This window comes from Oncorhynchus kisutch, linkage group LG20 (genome assembly GCF_002021735.2).
Source record: "Oncorhynchus kisutch isolate 150728-3 linkage group LG20, Okis_V2, whole genome shotgun sequence".
NCBI lineage: Eukaryota > Metazoa > Chordata > Actinopteri > Salmoniformes > Salmonidae > Oncorhynchus > Oncorhynchus kisutch.
Genome location: NC_034193.2, coordinates 40,421,535 through 40,448,463, shown reverse-complemented (window position 1 = coordinate 40,448,463; position 26,929 = coordinate 40,421,535). Strand labels below are relative to the sequence as shown.

General features: G+C 42.7%; 2 protein-coding genes and 4 non-coding genes across 6 annotated transcripts; 4 read left to right on the top strand and 2 right to left on the bottom strand.

The window, feature by feature from the left end:
• Positions 1-901: 901 nt before the first annotated feature.
• Positions 902-9,650, bottom strand: LOC109865268 (uncharacterized). The gene is made up of 5 exons (XM_020453371.2): positions 9,568-9,650; positions 6,852-7,472; positions 6,351-6,437; positions 5,796-5,987; positions 902-4,286 (listed from the first exon to the last, which is right to left on the bottom strand). The coding sequence occupies exons 1-5, from the start codon at positions 9,629-9,631 to the stop codon at positions 4,099-4,101; spliced, it is 1,152 nt and encodes a 383-aa protein (XP_020308960.2). The 5' UTR covers positions 9,632-9,650; the 3' UTR covers positions 902-4,098.
• A 1,838-nt stretch (positions 9,651-11,488) lies between these two features.
• trnar-ccg (transfer RNA arginine (anticodon CCG)) lies at positions 11,489-11,561 on the bottom strand. Its single transcript has one exon. It is a non-coding gene; the product is annotated as a tRNA-Arg (tRNA).
• A 261-nt stretch (positions 11,562-11,822) lies between these two features.
• On the top strand, positions 11,823-17,933 carry LOC109865692 (importin subunit alpha-1). Its single transcript, XM_020454067.2, has 11 exons — positions 11,823-11,920; positions 12,231-12,347; positions 12,429-12,569; positions 13,038-13,126; positions 13,235-13,503; positions 13,912-14,006; positions 15,344-15,607; positions 15,884-16,117; positions 16,700-16,882; positions 17,284-17,433; positions 17,731-17,933. Exons 2-11 carry the CDS (start codon positions 12,282-12,284, stop codon positions 17,818-17,820), a joined length of 1,581 nt encoding a protein of 526 aa, XP_020309656.1. The 5' UTR covers positions 11,823-11,920; positions 12,231-12,281; the 3' UTR covers positions 17,821-17,933.
• Positions 13,537-13,662, top strand: LOC116355571 (small nucleolar RNA SNORA71). The gene has a single exon (XR_004204579.1). It is a non-coding gene; the product is annotated as a small nucleolar RNA SNORA71 (small nucleolar RNA).
• Positions 15,668-15,802, top strand: LOC116355590 (small nucleolar RNA SNORA84). Its single transcript, XR_004204596.1, has one exon. It is a non-coding gene; the product is annotated as a small nucleolar RNA SNORA84 (small nucleolar RNA).
• On the top strand, positions 17,041-17,175 carry LOC116355591 (small nucleolar RNA SNORA84). Its single transcript, XR_004204597.1, has one exon. It is a non-coding gene; the product is annotated as a small nucleolar RNA SNORA84 (small nucleolar RNA).
• Positions 17,934-26,929: the final 8,996 nt, after the last annotated feature.

The following is a 26,929-nucleotide window of genomic DNA, read 5'->3' as shown; positions in this document are numbered from 1 at the left end:
TTCATCATATGTTGCAAAATGCATCATATTGGCTAGATTTCTGTATTTTCAAAGTTACATAGCTTGAAAACTTGACTGCTGCCATGCAAAACATTTTGGGACTATATCAACGAATGGATTAATGAAAAAAATACCAAAAGATTTAACCTTCTCCTCTCACCAAGAGACACACACACCCCTCCCTCGCTCCCTTCTTCACGCTCCCCCTCCACTCCAAACCCCTAACTGAATCCAGAGCTTTGCATGGACACCAAATGGACTACAGATGACCACAAGTCCCATCAATTCCTCTCTCTGTGGCTTGGGGGCTGGAACTCTCTCGCTCTCTCTGTCACACAGGAAGGAACTAGGACAAATTCCCACCTCGTCCCTTACCCCAACCCCTTATCCCTATTCCTCTCCATAAGGAATGTTGTCCCGCTGTGATGGTAGCCGAGATGCGAGCGAGCTCCCGTTTCCTGCCCGCCTGCATCTGTTCCCTCCAGCTATGTTCCCAGATGGACTTCAAAGCATGGGAACGGCTCGGTTCAAAAATTATTCCCTAGGCCAGACAGAGCCCCTATTACACCACAATTATGACCCTGTTTTGGGGCACTTAATCACCAGGGGTTATCATCAGGATTGAAACAGTATTTTGTTTTACTATACACTCCAGTTCAAATCTGTGTGCACCATACATAGAGATCCTATAATTCACTAGAGAGGCTGATGTCATAGACCCTCATAATTCCAGAATGTGTTCATTATGGCAGCCATCTTGGTCAGGAATGAATCCAAAAGTGATTATATATGTCATTCTGTGGTGCCATTCAAGAATGTGTGTTTGCAAGACTTCGGCCGAGTGTTAGCCCCCACCGATAGCACATGAATAGACCCACAGACCACACCGACACCCAATGAGTAAATAACAAATGCATCTTTTATTAGTTCAATGTAGTATGAGATGAGATATGTGCACACAGTGCAAACCTTTGGCTTTTTGCTCATTTTAAGTATGAGGATAGTCAAAGATGACAGGCCAGACCAAGGGTCTGTGGCCTGGATGTCTATCTTATCATCCAGTCAAAGTTTTCCCTCAGGAATGGAGAGAGCCCGGGGTCTCTCTCTGTCTTGATGTGTGTACACACAGTGCCTTCAGGAAATTTTCACTTCCCTCGACTTTTTCCACATTTTGTTGTGTTACAGCCTGAATTTAAAATGTATTAAATTGAGGTTTTGTGTCACCGATTTACACACAGTACTCCATTAATGTAAAAATTGATTTTTTTTGTAGAACACTTTTTTAATTATTAAAAAAATGAAAAGCTGAAATGTCTTGAGTCAATAAGTATTCAACCCCTTTGTTAGGGCATGCCTAAATAAGTTCAGGAGTAAAAATGTGCTTAACAAATCACATAAGTTGCATGGACTCATTCAGTGTTCAATAATAGTGGTTAACATTATTTTTGAATGATTTCCTCATCTCTGTACCTCACACATAAAATTATCTGTAAGGTCCCCCAATCGAGTAGTGAATTTCAAGCACAGATTCAACCACAAAGACCATGGAGGTTTTTCAGTCTCTCAAAGAAGGCCACCGATTGGTAGATGAATAAAATAATAATATCCCTTTGAGCATGGGGAAGTTATTCATTAGGTTTTGGATGGTGTATCAATACACCCAGTCACTACAGAGATTCAGGCATCCTTCCTAACTCAGTTGCAAGAGAGGAAGAACACTTCTCAAGGATTTCACTATGAGGCCATTGCTGATTTGAACTTTTTGTCCCGAATACGAAGCATTATGTTTGGGGTAAATCCAACAACACACCACTGAGTACCAGTCTTAATATTTTCAAACATGGTGGTGGCTGCATCATGTTATGGGTATGTTTGTCATCGGCAAGGACTCAGGAGTTTTTTATGATAAAAATAAAGGGAGTATAGCTAAGCACAGGCAAAATCCTAGAGGAAAAACTGGTTCAGTCTGCTTTCCAACAGACACATTCACCTTTCAGCAGGACAATAACCTAACACACAAGGCCAAATCTACACTGGAGTTGCTTACCAAGACAACATTGAATGTTCCTAGTTACAGTTTTGACTTAAATTGGCTTGAAAATCTATGGCAAGACTTGAAAATGGCTTTCTAGCAATGATCAACAACAAACTTGACAGAGCTTGGAGAATTTTACAAAGAATAATGGCCAAGTATTGTACAATCTAGGTGTGCAAAGCACTTAGAGACTTACCTACAAAGACTGTAATATCTTCCAAAGGTGTTTCTAGCATGTATTGTCTATGGGGAGATGAATACTTACCTAATCAAGATATTAGTATTTAATTTTTCATAAATTTGTAATAAATGTTTTTTTTTATTCTTCCACCTTCCAAAAATTACAATAAAATCCATTTTAATCCCACTTTGTAATACAACAAATTGTGGAAAAAGTAAAGGGTGTGAATACTTTCTGAAGGCGCTATAACCTTTTCCTTCTTTCTTTTTCACCTTCCCTCCTTCACTTCTCCTCCCGCTCTCCTTCCCCTTCTCATCTTCCCTTTGCCACTCTCAAATGCCTCCTTTGAGCTTTTGCCCCATCGGATGTGTGTGTGTGTGTGTGTGTGCGCGCGTGTGTATGTTTGCGTGTTTGAACAAGTAAAGGCCAGAGGTGGCATTAGCTTTCCCCCCACCATCTCCAAAAAGAACCGGCAAGGAGAGACTCACTTTTCTGAAGCCCGTGTGTCCAGGTGCGCTGGGGATCAGATTCCCCTGATTAGATGTACAAAAACACTCACTAATACCACACGGTTCCCTTACGAAGTCTGTTTTCTCCATTGGATATTTCAAACTGTACACATCTTTAATATTAGAAAAATGGGTTGATTTGTCTCTTTTCTCTCTCCTCAACTTTTCCTCCTCTGGGGTTTGTTGTTGATGCTTTTCCAGTCTTTCATCCTACCCCCCCCTTATTTTTCACATACAGTAAAAGTGCATTTCCTGCAATCAAATGACAGGCACAAAAAAACAGTATGAAAATTTGACAGCTTTTCTTACAGGCATAAATAGGAGTTTGCTGTTATTGTATATTCAGTCAATAGGAAGTATTGTATATTCAGTCAATAAAGTTTCCTACCAAGTGCTAAAGGGGAAATGGGATTGGACACTTGCCATTGGAGAATCACCAGTGTGATTAGATCTAGATCTGAACAGATCGTCTTTCCCATGGATGATTAGGATAACTTGGAACATGGATGATTAGGATAACTTGGAACAAGCCAAATTGAAGATGTGCGGGTGTGTTCGTGTGAATAGTGGGGCTGGAGTTTGAAGTCTTCCTCCCTCGGGGTAAATATGGGCTTCAGTCACATGCTCATACACCATCTTCAAGTGTTGACACGGGACAACCAAAACATTCTGATGAAAAGTTGTTTTACATCGGATTAGCCAATGAAAATGTCCTCTACCTGAATTATTCCATTGAACCAGAACTCTGGGTTCACTGGCAGAATTTTTCAATCGTAAAATAAACCAATTTGAGAGGCACTGATCTGACCGATTCAACTACCAGGCATGAATAAAGTATCATTTTCAGTACTATGACATCTTAATAAATGACTAGAGTAGAGAAATACTAGAGAGCTCATCTTTTATCTTTGTTAAGTTTGCCCTCTAGCCAACTCTATGCTCATTCACAATAATAAGTGTCGTCCGTGTTTGGCCCGGGTAGGCAGTCATTGTAAATAATCATTTGTTCGAACTGACTTGCCTAGTTAAATAAAGGTTTAAAAACTAAATAATATAATAATCCATTTAGGAAATCTGATGGGGCAATACTTCAAGCAGAGGATGAAAGACGAGAACCTTTGATATAGACTCCACTTGTGTCTTCTATCAAGGAGGACGCAAAGTCTCAAGGTAAAGACAGACAAGCAAAAACATTACCACTCAACCTGGATTATGACACAAACAAGTGCAGGAGGTCCATGCCGGAAAAAAAACAACATATTGGCCTCGTCCATCTACGTCTCTGCTGAAATGCTGTAGGGGTTATAGGTCACAGTCACTTCATGTTGACGACTGCAATGTCTTTTCCGCCCCTGCGATAGTCTGTTTTGGTTTTACCTACACTTGGAGCGGGTGGCCTCCAGGGCTTTCTGGTGTCTCCTCTTGTTGAAGCGCTTGACGTAGTTGTTGCTACGCAGGAGGCCGTCCCCTGGCTTCAGTTTTCCCCCCAGCAGTGCCAAGAGGTCGTTGGGGAGGTGGCGCCTCCGGTGGTAGATCTGACCCATTACAATGTACCGGCTACCTATAGAATAGCATTGGGGGTAGAGAGGGTATCAGTGAATTCAGTATTTGGTCTCTCTGCTCAACTGGTAGACATAAGTTCAGTACCATTGACTATAGTAGCATACCACATAGCATGGATACATTTATTGGGAATCCATTAATATGCTAGTGTTGATATCGGAGCGTAGCCATGGTGGCACCTTAAATCCCTCAAATTCAAATCTGGACCGCAAAGCCAGTTCCACTGCTTTTTCCCCCCATTCTTCCCCTCTAATCAGGGACTGATTTAGACCTGGGACTCCAGATGGGTGCAATTTATGATCAGGTAGAAGAGAAAACCAGCAGTACCTCAGATCTCCAGGGTTGGACTTGAATACTCCTGCCCTATATGAAGCACTACTGTTGTCCAGAGAGCACCATATAGGGCAGGGCTCTCCAACCCTGTTCCTGGAGTGCTACCATCCTGTAGGTTTTCACTCCAACCCTGTTCCTGGAGAGCTACCGTCCTGTAGGTTTTCACTCCAACCCTGTTCCTGGAGAGCTACCGTCCTGTAGGTTTTCACTCCAACCCTGTTCCTGGAGAGCTACCGTCCTGTAGGTTTTCACTACAACTCTGTTCCTGGAGAGCTACCGTCCTGTAGGTTTTCACTCCAACCCTGTTCCTGGAGAGCTACCGCCCTGTAGGTTTTCACTCCAACCCTGTTCCTGGAGAGCTACCGTCCTGTAGGTTTTCACTCCAACCCTGTTCCTGGAGAGCTACCGTCCTGTAGGTTTTCACTCCAACCCTGTTCCTGGAGAGCTACCGTCCTGTAGGTTTTCACTCCAACCCTGTTCCTGGAGAGCTACCGTCCTGTAGGTTTTCACTCCAACCCTGTTCCTGGAGAGCTACCGTCCTGTAGGTTTTCACTCCAACCCTGTTCCTGGAGAGCTACCGTCCTGTAGGTTTTCACTCCAACCCTGTTCCTGGAGAGCTACCGTCCTGTAGGTTTTCACTCCAACCCTGTTCCTGGAGAGCTACCGTCCTGTAGGTTTTCACTCCAACCCTGTTCCTGGAGAGCTACCGTCCTGTAGGTTTTCACTCCAACCCTGTTCCTGGAGAGCTACCGTCCTGTAGGTTTTCACTCCAACCCTGTTCCTGGAGAGCTACCATCCTGTAGGTTTTCACTCCAACCCTGTTCCTGGAGAGCTACCGTCCTGTAGGTTTTCACTCCAACCCTGTTCCTGGAGAGCTACCATCCTGTAGGTTTTCACTCCAACCCTGTTCCTGGAGAGATACCATCCTGTAGGTTTTCACTCCAACCCTGTTCCTGGAGAGCTACCATCCTGTAGGTTTTCACTCCAACACTATTCTAGCGCACCTGATTCTAATAATTAGCTGGTTGATGAACTTAATCAGGTTAGTTGCTACTGGGGTTGGATTGAAAACCAACAGGAGGGTAGCTCTCTAGGAATAAGGTTGGAGTGCCCTGATTTAGGGTATAGGGTGCTATTTGGGATGCATTCATTAGTTCCTTAAGTTGACAGTTACCTAGTTTGATGTCAGGACAAGGCTTGCTACATTTGTAGGTGTCCAGGACAAGGAGACGCACTTTGAGAAAGAAGCTGTCTGGAGTGACGTAGAGGCGGCTCATCTTGTAGAAGCCATCGCTGCTCACCATCAGTGTGAGGAGTCTAATCCCCTTACGCACCACCTCTATGTCGTGAACGACCCCATTGACGGCTGAAAGGCAAACGGTCAAATGAAAGTAAAGGTCATTGTTTGGAACTCTAAAGTGGAGAGTAGCACAGAGCACTCATAGGGACAGATCTAGGCTCAACAAAACTGACCCAAGATCAGCGTTTTGAGGCAACTTCACCCTGCACCATGGTGAGAAGACTCTACATGACCAAAGTCTAAACTACAGCATGATTGGCAGGTTTCAAATAGACACCACCAGACATTGTGTCATACCCTTATTTTGTCCCCTTTACCCATCCCTTCACTTCACTTGGTCTTTATGGACAGATCACTGGAAGATGGTGGCCAGGCCACCCATCTCACTTTCATACAATAGTCTAACCTCGTTCACACACACACACTTACCAAATTCACTGTAGCAGTAGTGCTCTCTCTCCTCCTTCTCCTTCCTGCACTCACTCATGCAGACGGCCTCGTGAGGGAAGTCAGACTCTGCGAGAGAGGGAGACAAAGAAAGGAAGAGAGAGACGGAGATGAGAAGGAGAGAGTGTGACCGACCGTGCCTGCTTGTGTGGAGCCAGACTTCATTCCAGTGTCATTCGAAGGACCAGAGTTGTCATTACAGAACCCAGGCGTTGCATTCCGCAGGAGGGGGATCCACATTCCCCGTCCTCGCCCCTTAATTACTACATCATAAATGATCTCACTTAGGCATATTTAGCATTGATATCATAACCTCTCACTCCACAAGACTTCACACAAAGGGACACATTCACTCCGGATGTAGGCAGCAATTTGTGGCTGGAGAGGTAATTAGCTAACTATATCGAAATCGCAGCAGTCTCGCACTGTCACAGCTCACTTTGTACCATACATAGTGTGGGGGTGTAGTGTCATTTTCGGTACCTCGTTTCAGAATGTCGAAATGGTAGAGCAGGCTGGAGGAGCGACGGTTGAGGAGCACAGATGAGCGGCTGTTATTCTGGGTGGCGCCGCCGGACTGGTACAGACTGGACTTCCCCCCAGGGCGGTTCTCCTCCGGGTCCAGCTTTCTGGTTGAGGGGTCCCTGCGAGGGGAGGGGGCCGAGTGAGGTTGGCCCCTGGGTCTGGAGTTGGGGTGACTGTCCGGGTCACTCTGTGGGGGGTTGTTGAAGTTGGTGTGGGGGTCCCGGTGAGGGTCCACGTTTACTTTCTGTGTGCGGTTGGTGGCAGCGGTCAGTGGCATTTTGGGAAGCACTAGACTCACCTCGCCGCGGTTCTTCTCGCTGTTGTGCTCAATCAGGCGGTCAAATTTAGGGCCCTTCTTGCTCTTATTGTGGAGGCCGGGGCGAGGGTCACTGTGCTTGGGCCAGACCCCCGAGGGAAGGGGGTGGAGGGCATACTTGGAGTCCCCGACTTTGCTGCCCTTTTCCAGGAGCTCGTTGATGGGGGGAGAGGGGTCTTTGACCCCTAGCCTCGTGCTCTGATTCTGGCCAGGTAAAACACTCTGGCCCTTCTCAGGGGGGGTGCTGATCACGGAGAATAGCTCTGGATAAAGCAAGCGAGGACAATCCAGTTACACCCAGCAGTTTATTGTAACTTTATAATATCAATGGCCCCTTTTTCATACCTCCATCATATAAGGTTATGAGTACAGTTGACTGCTCCTTAATATAAGCAATAGCTTGAGACTATCAATATTCTTTTTAACTGTCAGAGCTGGGTAAAAATAAAAAATAAACATTCCAGTTCTCTGCCCCTTCCACTTGGAATGAACTACCAAAGGGCATGAAATGACAGGTGTTTGTGTCCTTGAATGTGTTTAAAGCTAGGGTAAAACCTTTTGGTGGCCATGAAGTGGAGGGCTGTCAATGTTCTGACCCCAGGATGCACCACACCTCCCCAAAGTATCTTGCCTGCTCAATCTTTAAAATGTATGCTTTTAAAACTGTAATGCTCTGCGTTTTATTATGTTGTAAATGTGTCCGAAACTTTGCGGTGATATTTGGCCAGGTCTCTTGTAAAAAGAGATATTTAATCTCAATAAGACTAACCTGGTCACTTAAAATAAATTGAGTATGTGCACTGAAATAAAGCATGCTAAATGCACTGCACATATTCAATTGTGATTTTGTTTTGTTTTAAATATTCACCATATAATATAATCTACTGATATTACATAGTTATTTCTAAAGACATTTTCATCCAGACGTTATAAGTACGCCAACCCAAGCCAAACACTTAAAAAGTAAAGTAAAACATTAACAGGTTAATCATTGTAGCCTCAATGATCAAAATCGACATTATGAGGTGGCAGGTAGCCTAGCTGTTAAGCATGTTGGTCCAGTAATTGAAAGATCACTGATTCGAATCCTCAAGCCGACTATGTGAAAAATCTGTTTATGTACCCTTGAGCAAGGCACTTAACCCTAATTGCTCCTGTAAGTCACTCTGGATAAGAGCGTCTGCTAAACTACGTACATTTCTAGTGGCAGTATGCTTTGTAATACGAACTAGATCTAACTTCCTGACAACGATAGTTGTAAAAAATTGTCAGATGACAATGTCACTCTTTTTGTTAACTCCAGCTTTATGATGTGCACATTTCAGATGATTATATTTTTGTAAAGTGACCTATACAAAGATTGAATTAGATATGTCCGAGATGTATAGGTTTATTTGTGAAAGACAAAAAAAATGATATCAATCATAAAATGTACTTTAATTCCATACATAAACATACATAAAGTCCTGCCATCCAGGAACTATATCAGGCAGTGTCAAAGGTCAGAAAAAATGCCAAGGACTCCAGACACTCAAGCCATAGAGAGCTCTCAAACCAACAGGCTGAGAGACAGCTTCTGCCCCAAAGCCATATGACTGCTAAATAGCCAGACTGCTAAATTATTGGATCCCAAACTCTCTGCACTGACTCTACCTTGCACTGACTGACCCGACGCACACTTGCTAGATGTTATATACACACACACACACACACTACACTGTCACACCCACACAAAACCCTAACAAACGCACACACGCATACCAACAAACATACACTTTTACACTCATAATTTTCTGCTGCTAATCTTTTCTTTATTTGACTCGTATTATTATCTATCCGGAGGCCTCGTCACTTTACCTTGACTTCATGTGCGTACTGCATCTTCCTCAAATCCGTCGTACCTCTCTCTGCACATTGAACTGGTAGGCTACTGGTACTCACTGCATATAGTTCCCTTCTTGTGTATTTTATTTGAATCCTCGTGTGTTAGTTACTATTTTGTATTATTATTTTTAAACTCTGCATCACTGGCAAAGTTTCGTAAGCAAGCATTTAGTCATGTCTATTACATAAGCTGTATTCAGCGCAAGTGATAAATAAATAAAATGTCGATTTGATAAGCCAATACATATATTTCTTTATTGCACCTTTATTGCACCTCGGAGAAAATCACCATGTCATCACATTTACAATATATATATTTTTTAAGTTTAAGTGTATTGGTTTTAAAAGCAATTGCTATTTCCTAATGGATCTTCTGATCTACAATAACACTGTCACCATTCTTCTCCTTAAAATGTCAAATGTAAATGTGATTAGACACAGTTGGAAAGCAGCAATAATTGTTACTCGACTTACCATTGTCCTCCGCTTCAGAAAATGTCAACGCAAGTACCAGCAGGAGTAGAATGATCACTGTCATCCTGAAAAGTACTTTTGGATCAATTTCGAAGTCTGCTGGAGTGCCTCTGAATTCATGAGGTTTTATATGCCTGGAATGGAAGGCGTGTCACTCCGACGCAGAGGTAAACAAAGTGACATCAGAGACACTTCATTCATGAAGCCATAGAGGTCCTATTAAATTCCGAATTATATGCATGCAACACCCTTCGGTCTTTAGTAGGCTACTGTGTGTGGGGCCTTTGGAAAAAAACGTGGCCCAGACTTTAGCCTTTAATTCCACTAATTACTGATGGTAATGATTATTAAGTGATTACGGATTGTCATAGCCTGTCGCATTTGAACAGTATATATTTTTTAAGTAACATGGTTTTAAAGTTCACAGTTAGCCATTGTTATGTAAATTGCATCTGAAAAGTACCCGTGGCCTGGCTTTGATCCTCAATACAGATGATCCATTATATTGACCAGATACTCTAGTGCCCGCTCAAACAGTGAAAATAAATGTCTTCCAAAAAATGGGAGGCAGTCGGGAGGAGGCAAGATCAGGTGGGACAGATTCTTGTGTGAACGTTTCCACTAGTTACTTCAGCCACAAAGTCAGAACATGTTTAGAATAAATATTCTTTAAAACAAAAATGCTGTTTTTGGTCTAAATTTAAGGTTAAGGTTAGTCATAAGGTTAGCAATGTGGTAATGGTTAGGTTTAAAATAGCATTTTAAAAATAGACATTTTAGAAATAGGCGTGTTTTGTACTTTGTGGCTGTAGTAACTAGTGACGACCAGGCACAATTCCGATATAACGTGTTTTTCTCAAAGTTGCCAGGATGTCACGTGTCCTACTTATATCAGTACACTCGTAACAACGTAATCATTACGAAACGTATATTCGATCAAATAATCCACACGTAGCAAATAAGGCATTACATGTTTTTGTTAACTAAATTCAAAAACTTTAAAATGCCACCTGCTGGAGTAGACAGATTTTGGACCCAATTAATTCAATTCAATTCAAAAGGCTTTGTTGGCATGGGAAACATCTGTTAATCTGCCGGAAATGAGAGAAGGTCCGCTAGATCCATCGCCCAGTCAGACACCGGTGCCGGTGTTGTGCCGAAAATCTCCCCCTCTGACAGAACCCCCCCTCGCCTGAACGCGCACACACTCAATTCTTCATTGCTGCGGCTTGCCTGCTAGTTGAGATTTCTGCTCTTCACTCCGTTGTCAGTTTAGCCTACATTTCACTGATCTTAGTAGCAGAAAGCATTTTTAGGCTGCGTTTCATTAAAACATTTTTAGGGCGGTTTGATCGCGGGGAGGCACTTGTAATGTCTGCAGTTTTCAGTTTGGCTATTTGTTTCATGTGTATTAGTCTATAAATAAATCTCTTTGCCTAATACACTGTCAGGGTGGAGATTTCGGCATAACACCGTACTGCATAGATGGAAACAGAAAAGTATGTGCCTGTTGGGTGAAACACCGGGATAAATACTGTATAGAAATTCGTCAACTAATTGATTTATTCTGTTTGCCACTGTGAATGTGTAGCCTATACCGGTAAAAGTCATACGCATAGAACCACTGCCCCCTTTTGGACACAATGTCACAAACTTTGAGGCGACGCTTGGATGCTTGCGGTATTGCAGATTTCAAACATTAGCATTAAAGTCGTGATTAAACCTTATTGCTACGTATTTGATTGATTTGTATGGTACATTTTCGTGGGTCAAGGCTCCATATTTTAATGCAGTAACATTTGTAAGAGACAAATTGGAGTCGGAGTGCATTCCCCGGTTTTATCATCCATGTAGCTATTAACAATAATTTGCTATCATTTACTTCGTTCTGTGTCCTTTCACGTAAAACGGAAGCTAAATACGACCCAGATGGGACTCGAACCCACAATCCCCAGCTCCGGAGGCTGATGCCTTATCCATTAGGCCACTGGGTCATCACGTTCCCACTTATCGCAGGCACAGTTTATAAAATTAAAAACATGATGATAAAGGCGTGTAAAGTTCTATAGAATTGTGTATATTTGGTTTCATGATCAACATATTTACTGCCAATTTTAGCTCAACTACTGTGCTCTGCGACATGTCGCAGGCAAATATCGTCAAATTTCGTGAAAAGCTGTGGTATCGTCTCGCGATAACAGCGCATCACCACTAGCGACTCATTTCCGACTTTTTCAAATAAGGGCCAATGAAGAGGTGCTTTGACTCGAATGGGCCAATCACAGATCGAGAAAGCCGGAAATTTAAAGGTGGCCTCACGTTTGACGTCATTGCTAGTAAGAACAAGAACAAGGTGAGTCTGGTCTTCATGCGTTTGTTAGTTATTGTTTATTTTAATGGTTATAATATAGCACTTACTGGGTGCATTCGATATAAATGATATGCGTTGATATATTGTTAAATTATTACTTGTTTTCTGGTGTACTGGTTATGATTAAATGGTCAGTTTGCGCGATTTCAACCGGCCACATGGTGATCTACGTTAGATTATAGTTTGCCAGGCAGCAGGAAAGCGACACTGTCTTGCTAGCTAGGAAAAACGTTGGTTATTTTTTTTAAAGCACGCACATAGCTAACATTTGAACTTTTCCCCATCACGTTAGTAATCAATACTACAGCGAAGTCATCGCCTTGTTCAATAAGCTACGAAAACAATGTCGACAACTGCCAACGACGCCGATCGTATCACCCAATTCAAAAACAAGGGCAAAGATACCAACGTAAGTTGATACCGCCTTTGTTCCCTAATCTTGATTGACACATAGTTTACAGTATTTCAACTTGACATTATTTATGTTCAGGAATTGAGGCGCAGGAGAGTCGAGGTCAACGTTGAACTTCGAAAGGCAAAGAAAGATGACCAGCTTCTCAAAAGAAGGAACGTCAGTATCTGCCCCGATGAGCCTACGTCTCCACTCCAAGAGAAGGACCAAAATGCACAGGTATTATTTTGCATCCATACTGTAACTACCCTTATTTGAAACTCAAACAGGCAGCGGAAAGCTTTGGATTATGACTGTGCACAGGCCATCAACAAAGGATGAGCAAGCCAGAGATGGACATTTTCTCAATAGATTGATTTGGCGCCTTGTTGTCCTGTACGCTGAGGCCTTGTTATTTAGCGCTTATATTCGTCACTTTGTTCCATTGACATGGATGTGTAACCGATGTGAAATGGCTAGCTAGTTTGCGGGGTGCGCGCTAATAGCGTTTCAATCGGTGACGTTTCAGTCTTGCTTTGCAAGGGCCGCGTTTTTTGTGACGCGGTGGGTAAAGATGCTTCGAGGGCGACTGTGTGCAGAGGGTCCCTGGTTCGAGCCCAGGTAGGGGCGAGAAGCTATACTGTTAAACATGCAGACGCTCCACAGATGGCATGTCACGTTATCTGTAATCCTGTCATGTTTCCATAGCCTGCACAGCACTGGACGGTTGAGGAGATTGTGGCTGGTGTAAATAGCCAAAGCCTTGATCATCAGGTGCAGGCTACCCAGGCAGCCAGGTAAGTCAGTAAGCGTTTCATTGGAAACTGGTTTTGAGTAATCACTGTTTCTGTTCTGTTGCCTTGTCTGTCCCTAACCATTACTTTTGACCTGGCCGTTCACCACAGGAAGCTGCTGTCCAGAGAGAGACACCCTCCCATTGATCGCATCATCGGCGCCGGGCTCATCTCAAACTTTGTCAGCTTTTTGGGCCTTGCAGAATGTCCTCCCATACAGTTCGAGGCAGCCTGGGCCCTGACCAACATCGCCTCTGGAAACTCTGACCAAACCACCGCAGTGGTAGCCGGAGGAGCCATCCCCGCCTTCATCAGCCTGGTGATGTCCCCGCACCCCCACATCAGCGAGCAGGCTGTTTGGGCCCTGGGAAACATCGCTGGTATGAGAAGGCACACTATTTTTTTTTTTTTTTACCTGTATCGAAAGTGAATATGGCATGACTGTTGCCATTGTCATTGATAGTACAGGAACAATAATCTGAAAGATTTTCCCGTGTTTGTTGGAATAACTTCCTGTCAAACCCTGTATCTTTCAAACATCTTTGTCTGCAAAACTTGAGTGTGAAACTTCATGTTAATGTTGAACTGGAAATTCTGATAAAGATTATTGCTACCATGCAGGTAACAATATCAATTTATCGGCATTATTATTTTGAAAATACTACTTGATCGTGTGTTAGTTCAATATACCTTTTGCAATAAGCCTTCTTACTCTGTGGTTGTATGCCGGATCAACTGTCTTCTGTGACCACATTTTTAACTCGGCCTGTTTCCTCCCTTTTCCTCAGGTGATGGTTCCATCTATAGGGACTTGGTCATCAAGCACGGTGCAATTGAACCCCTCCTGACTCTGCTGGCTGCTCCTGACCTGTCTGTGTTCTCTGTAAGCTGTTTACATATAATGAGGAAAAGCTTGTGTTGTTGTGGAATTTGTTAGCAAGTGCTGCAGGAAATACCACTCTGTCATCAGCTACAGTTAAAGTCGGAAGTTAACATGCGCTTAGGTTGGAGTCATTAAAAATCTTTTTTTTTTTACCACTCCACACTTCTTGTTAACAAAGTCAGTTAGGATATCTACTTTGTGCATGACACAAGTAATTTTTCCTACAATTGTTTACAGACAGATTATTTCACTGTATCACACGTCCAGTGGGTCAGAAGTTTACATACACGAAGTTGACTGTGCCTTTAAACAGTCATGGCTTTAGAACTTCTGATAGGCTAATTGGCTTAATATCAGTCAATTGGGCGTGTACCAATAAAAGCCAGACTACGGTTTGTAACTGCACATTTGGACAAGGTTTGTACTTTTTGGATAAATGTCTTCTGGTCTGATGAAACAAAAATAGAACTGTTTGGCAATAATGACCATTTGTTTAGAGTAAAAAGGGGGTGCTTGCAAGCCCGAAGAACTCCATCCCAACTGAAGTGCAGAGGTGGCAGCATGTTGTGGGGGTGCTTTGCTGCAAGAGGGACTGGTGCACTTCACAAAATAGATCGTGTCATGAGGAAGGAAAATGATGCGGATATATTGAAGCAACATCTCAAGACGTGTCAGGAAGTTGAAGCTAGGCTCAAAATGGGTCTTCCAAAAGGACAGTGAAAATGGCTCAAGGACAACAAGGTCGAGGCATTGGCGTGGCCATCACCAAGTCCTGACCCCAATCCTATAGAAAATTTGTGGGCAGAACTGGAAAAAGTGTGGAGCAAGGAGGCCTAGAAACCAGACTCAGTTACACCAGCTCTGTCAGGAGGAATGGGCCAAAATTCACCCAACGTATTGTGGGAAGCTTGTGGAAGGTTACCGAAAACGTTTGACCCAAGTTTCACCATTTAAATCGAATGCTACCAAATACCAATTGAGTGTGTAAACCTCAAACCTGCTGGTAATGTGGTGAAAGAAATTAAAGCGGAAATCATTCTCTCCTATTCTAACATTTCACATTTCTTAAAATAAAGTGGTGGCCCTAACTACCATGCGACAGGGAATTTTTACTAGGATTAAATGTCAGGCTGTGAAACTGGGTTTACATGTATTTGGTGACGGTGTATGTAAACTTCTGACTTCAACTGTATTTATGATATCGTGCTATATACAGTTGACTGCTTTAGCTTTCTTATCTTGGCACATTACCTCAATTTGATGCATCCATAAATCTAAATATAGCTGTTAACTGTGTGGCTTATTGATCTCTAAAGACATCTCCCTGCTCCCTCTAGGCTGGTTACCTGAGGAATGTGACATGGACATTGTCCAACCTGTGTAGGAACAAGAACCCTGCCCCGCCATTGGCGGCCGTGCAGTTACTGCTGCCCACGCTGGTGTGCCTGCTTCATCACAACGACAAGGAGGTGCTGGCTGACACCTGTTGGGCCGTGTCCTACCTGACAGATGGCCCTAACGAGCGCATCGAGGTGGTAGTGCAGTCCGGCCTGGTGCCCCGCCTCGTCCAGTTGCTCGGCTCTGGGGAGCTCACCATCGTGGTACGTCCCTTTGTCGCGGTTACAAGGCTTTTTTTTTTGTTGTCCCTATACTCTCTGTTTGCCTTGTGGTTCCTAGAGACAGCTGCGCTGTGCTGATCTGTGGGTTTTGATTGACTGGCAAATATTAATCTCTGTGATTTATGCATGGGAGCTACCACTCCAAGTAGCTTCTATAGCCCGGTTGTTGAGACATTCCAAGTTGCTGAGGAAAGCCTGTCAGACATCAATCAACTGTGAAGCTTGCATCCAAATCCTAATTCCCCCCTCTTTTCCCAGACTCCCTCTCTGAGGTCGCTGGGTAACATTGTGACTGGCACAGATGAGCAGACTCAGTGTGTGTTGAACTCCGGAGCGCTGACAATGTTCCCCGCGCTTCTCCGCCACCACAAGTCCAACATCCAGAAGGAGGCGGCCTGGACCCTGTCCAACGTCACTGCTGGCAAGGACACCCAGATCCAGGAAGTCGTCAATGCCGGCCTCGTGCCACTGCTGGTGGACGTTCTCAAAAAGGTATGACAAGGGTTTGTGGGTTGTTCATTAGGGGGCAAACCATTCAGGGGCTAGTATACATCAAGGGCTGATGGACTAGGTTGATTTGTCCTTTTAGGACCTGATCCTAGGCAGTTGCCACATGCAGCCCCAGATTTTACCTCTCCGTTTTGACTGTTCTTCAGTTTCATGCCTACTGACCGTACGCCTGGTTTATGTCTTGTGCTGCTCCACAAACATCAGCACTCCTTGCCGACAGCAGAAATGAAAGCTGTGAATTAAGTCTATACATGAAGGGAGCCCTGCCCATAGAGTGATGGGGGGCCTCTAGTGGCCAAAATGCTGCGTTAGCATGGGCAGTGCCGTTGAGAGCTCTCTCAATTTGACTGGGTGGGATTTCATTGGCTGATCCCTCCTGGTTACCCTGTTGGTGTCATGTCCAACTGGGTCATCAGGAATGATCAACCAATCGTGAAGGAAATTTACTACTCTGGTGGATATTGCCTCGACGACCGTGCTGTCATAGACACTATAATGGCACAAATAAAAAGATGAGTCCTTGTTATCTCTTTGACCCTGCCTCGTGTCTCTTTCTTCAACCAGGCAGACTATAAGACCCAGAAGGAGGCGGTGTGGGCTATCACCAACTACACCAGCGGGGGAACGGTGGAGCAGGTGATACACTTGGTCCAGGCCAACGTGCTGGAGCCCCTGCTCAACTTGCTCTCTGCCAAGGACAGCAAGACCATCCTGGTCATTCTGGATGCCATAACCAACATCTTCCTGGTAAGTCAGTTCCTGGTATGTGAGAAGAGACAATGGGTCGTGCTTTTAATTAAGTCTCATGACACGCTCAGTATGAAGGTCAAGAGGTTCCTATTGCAACCCAGAATTCTATCAGTAACACATTATGGCTAATGAGCACCCTAGAACACTGACAGTTTGCCTTGTGGTTCCTAGAGACAGCTGGACTGTGCTGATCTGTGGGTTTTGATTGACTGGCAAATATTAATCTCTGCGATTTATGCATGGGAGCTACCACTCCAAGTATCTCCCATAGCCCGGTTGTTGAGACATTCATGTTTTAGCATTGATCTGCTATTTTCAAATTTGACTTATGTTTATTGGTTTAAAATTCGAAATGGTTTTGTGTGTAAAAGCCCATAATAAGTGACTCATGCTCTCAGGCAGGAGAGAAGATCGGCGAGGTGGAGAAGCTGTGCGTGATGATCGAGGAGTGTGGCGGCCTGGACAGGATTGAGGCTCTGCAGTCCCACGAGAACGAGATGGTCTACAAGGCATCTCTCAGCCTCATTGAGAAGTACTTCTCTGGCGAGGTGAGACATTTACCAAGCAATGACTAAGTCCATATACACTTATGTCCTCTTTAGCTCGTCTCCTTCAGGTCCATTCTAGGAGACATTGAACATGAGCTGGGTTTATTCCCCAAGTTGGCCTTTTCACATCTGACCTTATAGCCTTTTACAGTCGCAATAATGTGAACATGTGTTATTGGTATGGTGCAGCAGATTGGTAGAGAACAGCTTTGTATAGTGAAACGCGGGCCATGGTAAATCAGTGGTTGAAGTTGCAATTCAAACTTGTTCTGGTGACACCATCTGTCTTGCTTTCAGGATGAGGAGGATGAGACTGTTGCTCCGGAAATCACAACTGACGGCTATGCTTTCCAGATCCCTGAGAACCAAAGCACTTTCAACTTTTAAATGTCCTTGTTTCCTGTCTTTCTTTTTCTGTGTCCTGTAGTCCCTCCCAACTTCACAAGTGTACAGACATTTCTTTGTTCTATTACAGCCTGTAAATAAACTTTATTACAATATGTGCTGTCAAATTGGTGGGTTATTGGTAAGCTTGACGCTTCCAGCACTTTATTATTTTAAATTTGGGGTTCCTGTAGTCTACACCACACTGTATTTACTACGTCACATGCACATGTTGTACGCGGCAGTGCCCAGCATTCTAAACATGGATTTTATTTTTTGATTTGGATAAAACATTAAATTGTGTATTCCCAGGCTAAATGGTCGAGCACAAACAGCTGTTGGAGGGGTTGAACACCAGGCAGAGTCATGATTGGCTGATACAGTATGAGGAGTTAAGCCTCATGTAGGATTGAGACTTTAACCTGTCATTCTTCAGAGTACATGCTACTATTGTTACCCATGGGAGGACACAGCCTGTTCCCCACTGGTGAAGGGGAGGTACATCCCTTTTGGTAAAGGCTTGCTCAAATGAAATATCAATGCAATTTACATCTAAACGTACTCTATGAAATGCTCACCATTCAAATACAATGGCGGTCAGTGTCGTTTTAATGAAAGTTTGCCTCCAGCTCCTATCCACCCATCTATTTAGTGTCTGATCCCAGACGACCTGTGGAAGATGACAATCGATCTCCGACCATATCACTCAACCGTTGCCAAACAAACAATTCGGTGTGCAAACTGGGCAAAGGTTCTGTATTCCACTCTTTCTGGACAGGGTGTGAGAAATGACAATCTTACAGATTTGGTGTCAACCGGGAGGTGGGCCTTATGCCCCAAGCCAGGCTTTTCTGCTGGTCTTGGCCCTCACAAACAGGGGCTCCACTGTTGGTTTGTTCTGGACCACAGGACTTTGAGCTGGTCCGTTGGGTACCACAGGACGTTCAGTCTCGGGGCTGATCTTCATTCCGGGCCCAGTATGTTCAAATATCTGCTGCGTGGATCAGTGACAAGTGAAGTACAACACCAGCTCAAGTATCAATCATTTGTTACTCTCACCTTTCACACCTGCCAGGCCTTTAGACTCACTGCTGTTAATATTTACCTCTTCCATGTGTGTTGAAGCCTGCTGATCAGGTGGGTGACCACAGCGATATCTTGGCCTTATGAAGGGTGGATGTGGTGATGTTAGAGGATAGGTCTAAACCAAGCAACCAAAATAATACTGTTTCAATAGTAACTTGAGAATATACTTGTGTAAAGGTACAAGAATGAGCTTAAGGCCCAGTGTAGTCAAAAACACAATCATCCTGTATTTGATATTTCCACTAATAGTTTGGGCTGCCGGTAAATTGCTTAATAGACCAATAAGAGTTCCAAACCTCTGCTAATATCAGTTTTCCCCTCCCCGCTCATACCACTCCCAGCAAATTCTTTGTAGAGAAATTGCTCTTTCCTAAGAGTTTATTTTTGCCCATTTTAATTGAAAACATCCAAGGTAATCTTACCCAGAAATTATTTGATATTGAGATTAAAAATGGCTGCATTGGTACTTTCAGTAAATTGCTCATCTTAGTAAAATGTGATCCATTTGAAATAAATGTATACCGTATAATGTATACCAATGTAAGGTGTACATGTTCAGTATGTTCTCAATCCAAAACTCCCCGGCATGCTCCTGCAGCGAAACAACTTACCCTTCCCGTGCCTCAGCGGCCTTGGTCACATCTATCCATAGGCTTTGTAACGGATCTCCCCCTTCTGATGGTTTTACCACTATTCTGGTTGTTGTTGACAGAGTCTCTAAATCCTGCTGTTTAATCCCTCTCTGGTCTACCTACCACTCTCCTGGTCGCTGAGGCACTGTTCCAGCAGGTCTTCCGTTACTATGGCCTTCCGGAGGACATCATTTCTTACCACGGCCCCAAATTCAAGTCCCATGTTTGGAAAGCCTTCATAGAGAAGCTGGGGGTCATTGTCCACCTCACTTTTGGGTACCGGCCTCAGTCTAACGGGCAAGTGGAGAGGATGATCCAGGAGCTGGGGAGATTCCTGAGGGAGTCACTGCCAGGACATGCATGGGGAGTGGGCCCGATTCCTTCCTTTGGCAGAATACGCCCAGAATTCATTACGACACTCCTCCACTGGGCTGACTCCTTTCCAGTATGTTCTGGGTTATCAGCCTGCCCTTACTCCGCGCCAGACCGAAGTTCAGACCGAAGTGGTTCAGGTGTGCAGAAGAGTTATGGAACAATGCCCACTTGAGACTCCAGCCCGCTGTCAGAAGGAGCAAGCGGATCGCCACTGCTCTCCACCAGGAACCTCCTGCTCCGCTTGCCCTGTAAGAAGCTGAGTCCCCAGTTTGTGGGGTCCTCCGGAGTGTCAACAAGGTAACTTACAGATCACATTTCTCACTAATTACCTGATTTCACCATCTTTTCATGTTTCCCTTCTCAGGCTGGTGGTATGACGGTATTTGACTGTATTTTTTGTTTTTGAATAATAAAGTTACACATTTGCTAAAGAGTGATCCTAGGGTTGCAACACATACATTATATGTGATTTCAATGAGTCTTTCTCCATTCCGATTGTTTTATACTGTTCAATTCAACTTACACCAAAACAAATTTCAGCACTTTTATCATTTCTGCCTTTCCTGCACTCAATTGCAGTGGTGGAAAAAGTACCCAATTGTCATACTTGAGTAAAAGTAAAGGTACCTTAATAGAAAATGACTCAAGTAAAAGTGAAAGTCATGCAGTAAAATACTACTTGAGTAAAAGTCAAAGTATTTGGTTTTAAATATCCTTAAGTATCAAAAGTCAATGTAATTGATAAAATGTACTTAAGTATAAAAAGTAAAAGTATACAAATGTCAAATTCCTTATTTAAGCAAAGCAGATGGCACCATTTTCTTGTTTTATTTTTTTACGGATAGCCAGGGGCACACCAACACTCAGACATAATTTCCAAACTAAGCATTTGTGTTTAGTGAGTCTGCCAGATCAGAGTCAGTAGATGACCAGGGATGTTCTCTTGACAAGTGCACGAATTGGACCATTTTCCTGTCCTGCTAAGCATTCAAAATGTAATGAGTACTTTTAGGTGTCAGGGAAACGTATGGAGTAAAAAGTTCAGTATTGTCTTTAGGAATGTAGTCAAAGTAAAAGTTGTCAAAAGATATAAATAGTAAAGTACAGATACAAAAAAAAACGGCTTAATTAGTACTTGAAAGTATTTTTACCTTAGTACTTTACACCACCGCTCAATCTTGATCATTTCCGAACTGCCACGTAAGGGCTGCACCTATTTTATTTTTAACCAAATGTTGCAATTGCGATTTGACTTACGAATTAGAGCAAAACTGTTGGAATCATGGAAATAGAATGACTAATCTAATTCAATCGTTAGAATATAATAGTGGGCACTTTGAATAGTGTTGTTTGAGATGACAACGAATTAAAATGCCAGGGAGGATTTGTGACAGTGTAGGAATGTAAGTGTTGATACGTGTTTCCTAGGGGACCCTATAAACTTTGGCTACATTGCATGTTTTTCGTTACTTCATGTTGTTAACATGTTCATGCTTTGCATATTTCTCTTTGATTTAGAAGATACTGTTTCACAAACAACATGCTGATTTAGGTCTTTTCGGGCTGTATTAGCTAGCTACGTTTGCTCTTACTCAGTACCTTTATTAGCTACCTAGCTATTAGCCGGTAACAATTAGCGTCTCACAAGATTTAGGGCTATTTGCTAAGAAAATACAAACTAGTTGTTTGCTGATGTAAGCAACACAAACTAATAGTGACAGAACGCTAATGGATTTATATTAAGAAGCAAAGTGAAAATAGCATTGTTATCATCAACACTTGAATTTGCTACATTGACCATGCAGATCGAACGCAAGTGTATCGTGGTTGAAGAACATCAAATATGCTCCTTGAGTGACAGGGGGCGTGGCTAGGTCAGTGGAAAGTGGCGCGGAGAGAGATGACTCAAGTAGCGAAGTAACCTCAAAATGGACATTACATATGGCGTATCACATTTAACAAACCAAACATTCAAATACCGGTATAGAAGGTCAAGTAAACACCCAAACCAGTCCCTGCATCAATACCGGTATATCATAATTTACCAGTTGAGGACTTGAGAGGCGTCTGTCCTCTTGCTCAGTTGTGCACCGGGGCCTCCCACTCCTTTCTATTCTGGTTAGGTCCAGTTTGCGCTGTTCTGTGAAAGGAGTAGTACACAGCGTTGTATGAGATCTTCAGTTTCTTGGCAATTTCTCGTATGGAATAGCCTTCATTTCTCAGAACAAGAATAGACTGACGAGTTTCAGAAGAAAGTTATTTGTTTCTGGCCATTTTGAGCCTGTAATCGAACCCACAAATGCTGATGCTCCAGATACTCAACTAGTCTAAAGAAGGCCAGTTTTATTGTTTCTTTAATCAGAACAACAGTTTTCAGCTCTGCTAACATAATTGCAAAATGGTTTTCTAATGATCAATTAGCCTTTTAAAATGATAAACCTGGATTAGCTAACACAACGTGCCATCGGAACACAGGAATGATGGTTGCTGATAATGGACCTCTGTATGCCTCTGTAGATATTCCATAAAAAAATCTGCCGTTTCCAGCTACAATAATCATTTACAACATTAACAATGTCTACACTGTATTTCTGATCAATTTGATGCTATTTTAATGGACAAAAAATTAGCTTGTCTTTCAAAAACAAGGACATTTCCAAGTACCCCAAACTTTTGAACGGTAGTGTACAATCATGTACAAACTGTCCAAAATTTCCCCACTGTGTCTCTTACAGCCTGTTTGAGTGTGTACTGGCGGCTATTAATTGTTCCACAGGAAGGTTATCTCTAATCACAAACAACAGATGATTTAAACACAAGAGTAGTGGACCAGGCCTTGAAGAGTGAGCAGCCTCTCATTTAAAATTAGTCTCAATGCTCAATCCCTCTGTTATACTCCTTCAAATTACTAAAATATTGCATTATTGGATTGCTATCTTAAAGCCAATTATCATTAACTTTGTTACTTTCACTAGTCTCCATCAACTAAAACCCTTCTACTCTTTCCAGTAGAAGAAATCGGATCACTCGGATGACTCTCAAACAATGTTATGCTTTTCCACCTATTGCAAGGGTTAAAACAAAACAAACATCATAACTTTCTCCATATTGGAAGGCATTGTTTTCATTTTAGTATACCTTCAAAAAGTGACTACATTTTTATGTTACCAATCTCTGTTGGGTATTAATTTTCTGCTTCAATATTTATTAAATGTCTGTTATTTTAAGATTCATATGTAATGCCTTGGAGGGATCCATATGTATTAACTGGGTTGGAACTGTCTCAGTCCCCAGTAGATGTCCCTCTCCGTCCATAATAAGTCTGGCACCTGAGAATTGGTTTAGAACGTCATCATTTGGGATAGCAACGAAAACTTAATCGGGAGTACAATAAATTGTAGCCTTTTAAGTTTAGTTAACAGAAAATCATGTTCAACATTCATTGATTCTATTTAACATGGTATGGGCTTATTTCAAAATGCATTACCAGGGTGGAGGAAATCTTCTAAGCGTTCATTAGTTCTATTGGTCAGGGAAAGTCAAGTCTCGTACAATGCTTTAACCTTATCCATAAAAGGACCACTCTGAACATTCCTCAGAATACTTTTTTCACCACTTACGTACGTCTATGTGTGGGTGTGCTAGTTGCATAATATTATTTTTCTTTTCTTACCTCATCAGATCATCATAATAACCATTTTACATTTGTGTTACATCACAAATTCCTCATCAAGACGAGTGTTCTATTCATACAGGGGTATGTTTACACAGCATATATATGTTTACCATATTTACACAGCATATTCGGAAATAGTTCTCTCTTCTTTCATATCTCCATACATAATAACGTTATACATCAAACTCCACTGATGAGACATGTTATCCTCATGTAATCTAATGTCATGGCAACCTCAGACACATGTTACCCTCGTCACTAATGAGACATGCTATCCTCATTTTGAACGATACGTTATCCTCTTTCCTAACGAGATGTTGTCCTCTGAGACATGTTCAGTATCTGATTTCGGAGACATGTTATACTCTACCTGTAGATCCAACGGCGGTGTTGGACATACCGCTAGATAACGTTACAGATCAGCTCACACAGAACTGGAAAAGTCAGCTCACACAGAACTGGTTGTGGCATTAGTTCACCTCTTTCATACATGACAGCTCTCAGTCACTCAATACTTAATAGCTCAATTTCATTCCTCTTATTATCCACATTTCAATCTTATTATCTTAATAGTAAGTCATTTAAATCCATATATTCTCAAAATTTGAATTAGCTCTTGTTTTTTTGTTTTTTTATATATATATATTTTAACTTTTACCCCTTTTTCTCCTCAATTTTGTGGTATCCAATTGATAGTTACAGTCTTGTCTCATCGCTGCAACTCTTGTACAGAGCCGTGCGTCCTCCGAAACACAACCCAACCTAGCCGCACTGCTTCTTGACACAATGCCCAGAAGCCAGCCGCACCAATGTGTTGGAGGAAACACTGTGCACCAGGCGACCGTGTCAGTGTGCACTGTTCCCGGCCTGCCAAAGGAGTCGCTAGTGTGCGATGGGACAAGGACATCCCTGCCGGCCAAACCCTCCCCTAACCCAGACAATGGTGGGCCAATTGTCTGCCGCCCAATGGGTCTCCCGGTCGCGGCCGGCTGCGACAGAGCCTGGACTTGAACCCAGAATCTCTCGTGGCACAGATGCGATGTAGTGCCTTAGACCACTACGCCACTCGGGAGGCGCAATCAGCTCTTGTTATCCAAATACCAATCTTTGTTAACATCCCATATCTCACAGTCACACAACTTTCACATCCACATTCACTTAGTATTATTCCTAAACACACTCGGTAATCAGTTTTCTTGCTGCTACTCACTATAAATATAAATAACACCACATACTCAAAAATACCTTGAGTTATTTATTAGTGGCTGCAGACCACAAATAAATGTCTAAATGCCTAAAGACAGGTGTCAGCGGGGCTTTTCATGGTACCGTTACGCCCTCACTCTAGTCTTCTCTTTGGGCTAGGTGTCCCGCTAGCGTTCCACTACGACAACATCCGGTAAAATTGCAGAGGGCGAAATTCAAATGACAAAAATCCTAATATTAAACATTCATGAAAATACAAGTGTCACACATCATTCTTTAGCTTAGAATCTTGGTAATCAAACCACTTTTCCGATTTACAATAGGCTTTATGGCGAAAGCATAGCATTTGATTGTCTGAGGACAGCGCCCCGCATACACCTAGAGTAAAAATATTTTCCAAACCAGCAGAGGCGTCATAAAAATCAGAAATAGCGATAAAATAAATCACTTACCTTTGAAGATCTTCCTCTGTTTGCAATCCCAAGAATCCCAGCTACACAACAAATGGTTGTTTTGTTCGATAAAGTCTTTATATATATATATATATCCCCAAAAAGTCTGTTTAGTTGGCGCGTTTGATTCAGTAATCCACCCGTTCAACCCGTTCAACATGCAGAATCCCAAAAGTTACCGGTAAACTTCGTCCAAACAAGTCAAAAAACATTTCTCATCAATCCTTGGGTACCCTAATATGTAAATAAATGAAACAATTTAAGACGGAATATAGTATGTTCAATACCGGAGATAAATAACGAAGTGAGTGCCCTCATTCACCCGCGCCACAAGACTAGAGTCCTAATGAGGGACACCTTGGAAAAACTACAACTACTTGTTCATTTTTCAAAAAACAAACCTGAAACCTTTTCTAAAGACTGTTGACATCCAGTGGAAGCCATAGGTACTGCAATCTGGGCGATTTTTGGTTGGAAATTCAATAGGCCAACATAGGAATGACTTGGGAGCTCAATAAAAAAAAATCTGAATGGATGTTCCTCGAGTTTTTGCCTGCCATATCAGTTCTGTTATACTCACATACATTATTTAAACAGTTTTAGAATCTTCCGAGTGATTTCTATTCAATTCTACCAATTATATGTATATCCTAGCTTCTGGACCTGAGTAACAGGCAGTTTACTTTGGGCACGTCAGACAGCCGAAATTCAGGATACTGCCCCCTAGCCCAGAGAGGCTAAAACTATTGAATAGTCTTCTCTCTTTAAGACTATGGGTACCTTTTTATGTATTACTCGCCTTGATTTTCTTTTTGATCATTTTTGTTTCTTTTTATACAGATGAACACTCAAAGTCTATCTTAAATGAATCAATGTTTTTTATCAGCGCACTGCAGAGGTTCCAACCAACTCAATGCATCATAGTACACATGTCAATCAGAAACTCTGAATGGGCAGTCCCAGCAGTTGTTTTATTCTTTATTTATCCATTATTTTACCAGGTAAGTTGACTGAGAACACATTCTCATTTACATTAACGACCTGGGGAATAGTTACAGGGGAGAGGAGGGGGATGAATGAGACAATTGTAGGCTGGAGATGATTAGGTGACTGTATGAGGGACAGCTTGGGAGTTTAGCCAGGGGATCTTTAATGACCTCAGAGTCAGGACACCTGTTTAATGTCCCATCCGAAAGACAGCACCCTACACAGGGCAGTATCAATCACTGCCCTGGGTCATTGAGATAAATACATATTTTTTAGACCTGAGGAAAGAGTGCCTCCTACTGGCCCTCCAACCCCACTTCCAGCAGAATCTGGTCTCCCATCTAGGGACCAACCAGGACCAACCTTACTTAGCTTCAGAAGCAAGCCAGCATTGGGATGCAGGGTGGTATGCTGCTGGCTATATATGGCTATGCACAGACAAGTTATATTTGCATGATTTAGCATAATGAATTCATCATTACCATTTTATTTAATTCATGTGACCAACAAATACTGGTTCATAACATGTGACAGACCAATACCTCACAAGGCTTCTTCTCTCTAAGCCGAGACCTTGAAACTGAGATATATTTAGTTCGTTCTCAAAACAAGATCTTGTCCTACTGCCAAATTGCAGCTACTGATAGAGAGGATTTGTACAGTCAGCCACTATTAGATAGTTAGTTATCAGAAAAGCA

Bases quoted from the DNA above. Each gene is read 5' to 3' on its own strand.
- LOC109865268 (XM_020453371.2), bottom strand. From the start codon at position 9,631: ATGACAGTGATCATTCTACTCCTGCTGGTACTTGCGTTGACATTTTCT. The intron at 7,473-9,567 runs GTAAGTCGAGTA...TGCTTTATCCAG, and splicing joins TTCTGAAGCGGAGGACAATG to AGCTATTCTCCGTGATCAGC. The intron at 4,287-5,795 runs GTAACTGTCAAC...GCTATTCTATAG, and splicing joins TTGTCCTGACATCAAACTAG to GTAGCCGGTACATTGTAATG.
- LOC109865692 (XM_020454067.2), top strand. From the start codon at position 12,282: ATGTCGACAACTGCCAACGACGCCGATCGTATCACCCAATTCAAAAAC. The intron at 14,007-15,343 runs GTAAGCTGTTTA...TGCTCCCTCTAG, and splicing joins CTGACCTGTCTGTGTTCTCT to GCTGGTTACCTGAGGAATGT. The intron at 16,118-16,699 runs GTATGACAAGGG...TTCTTCAACCAG, and splicing joins TGGTGGACGTTCTCAAAAAG to GCAGACTATAAGACCCAGAA.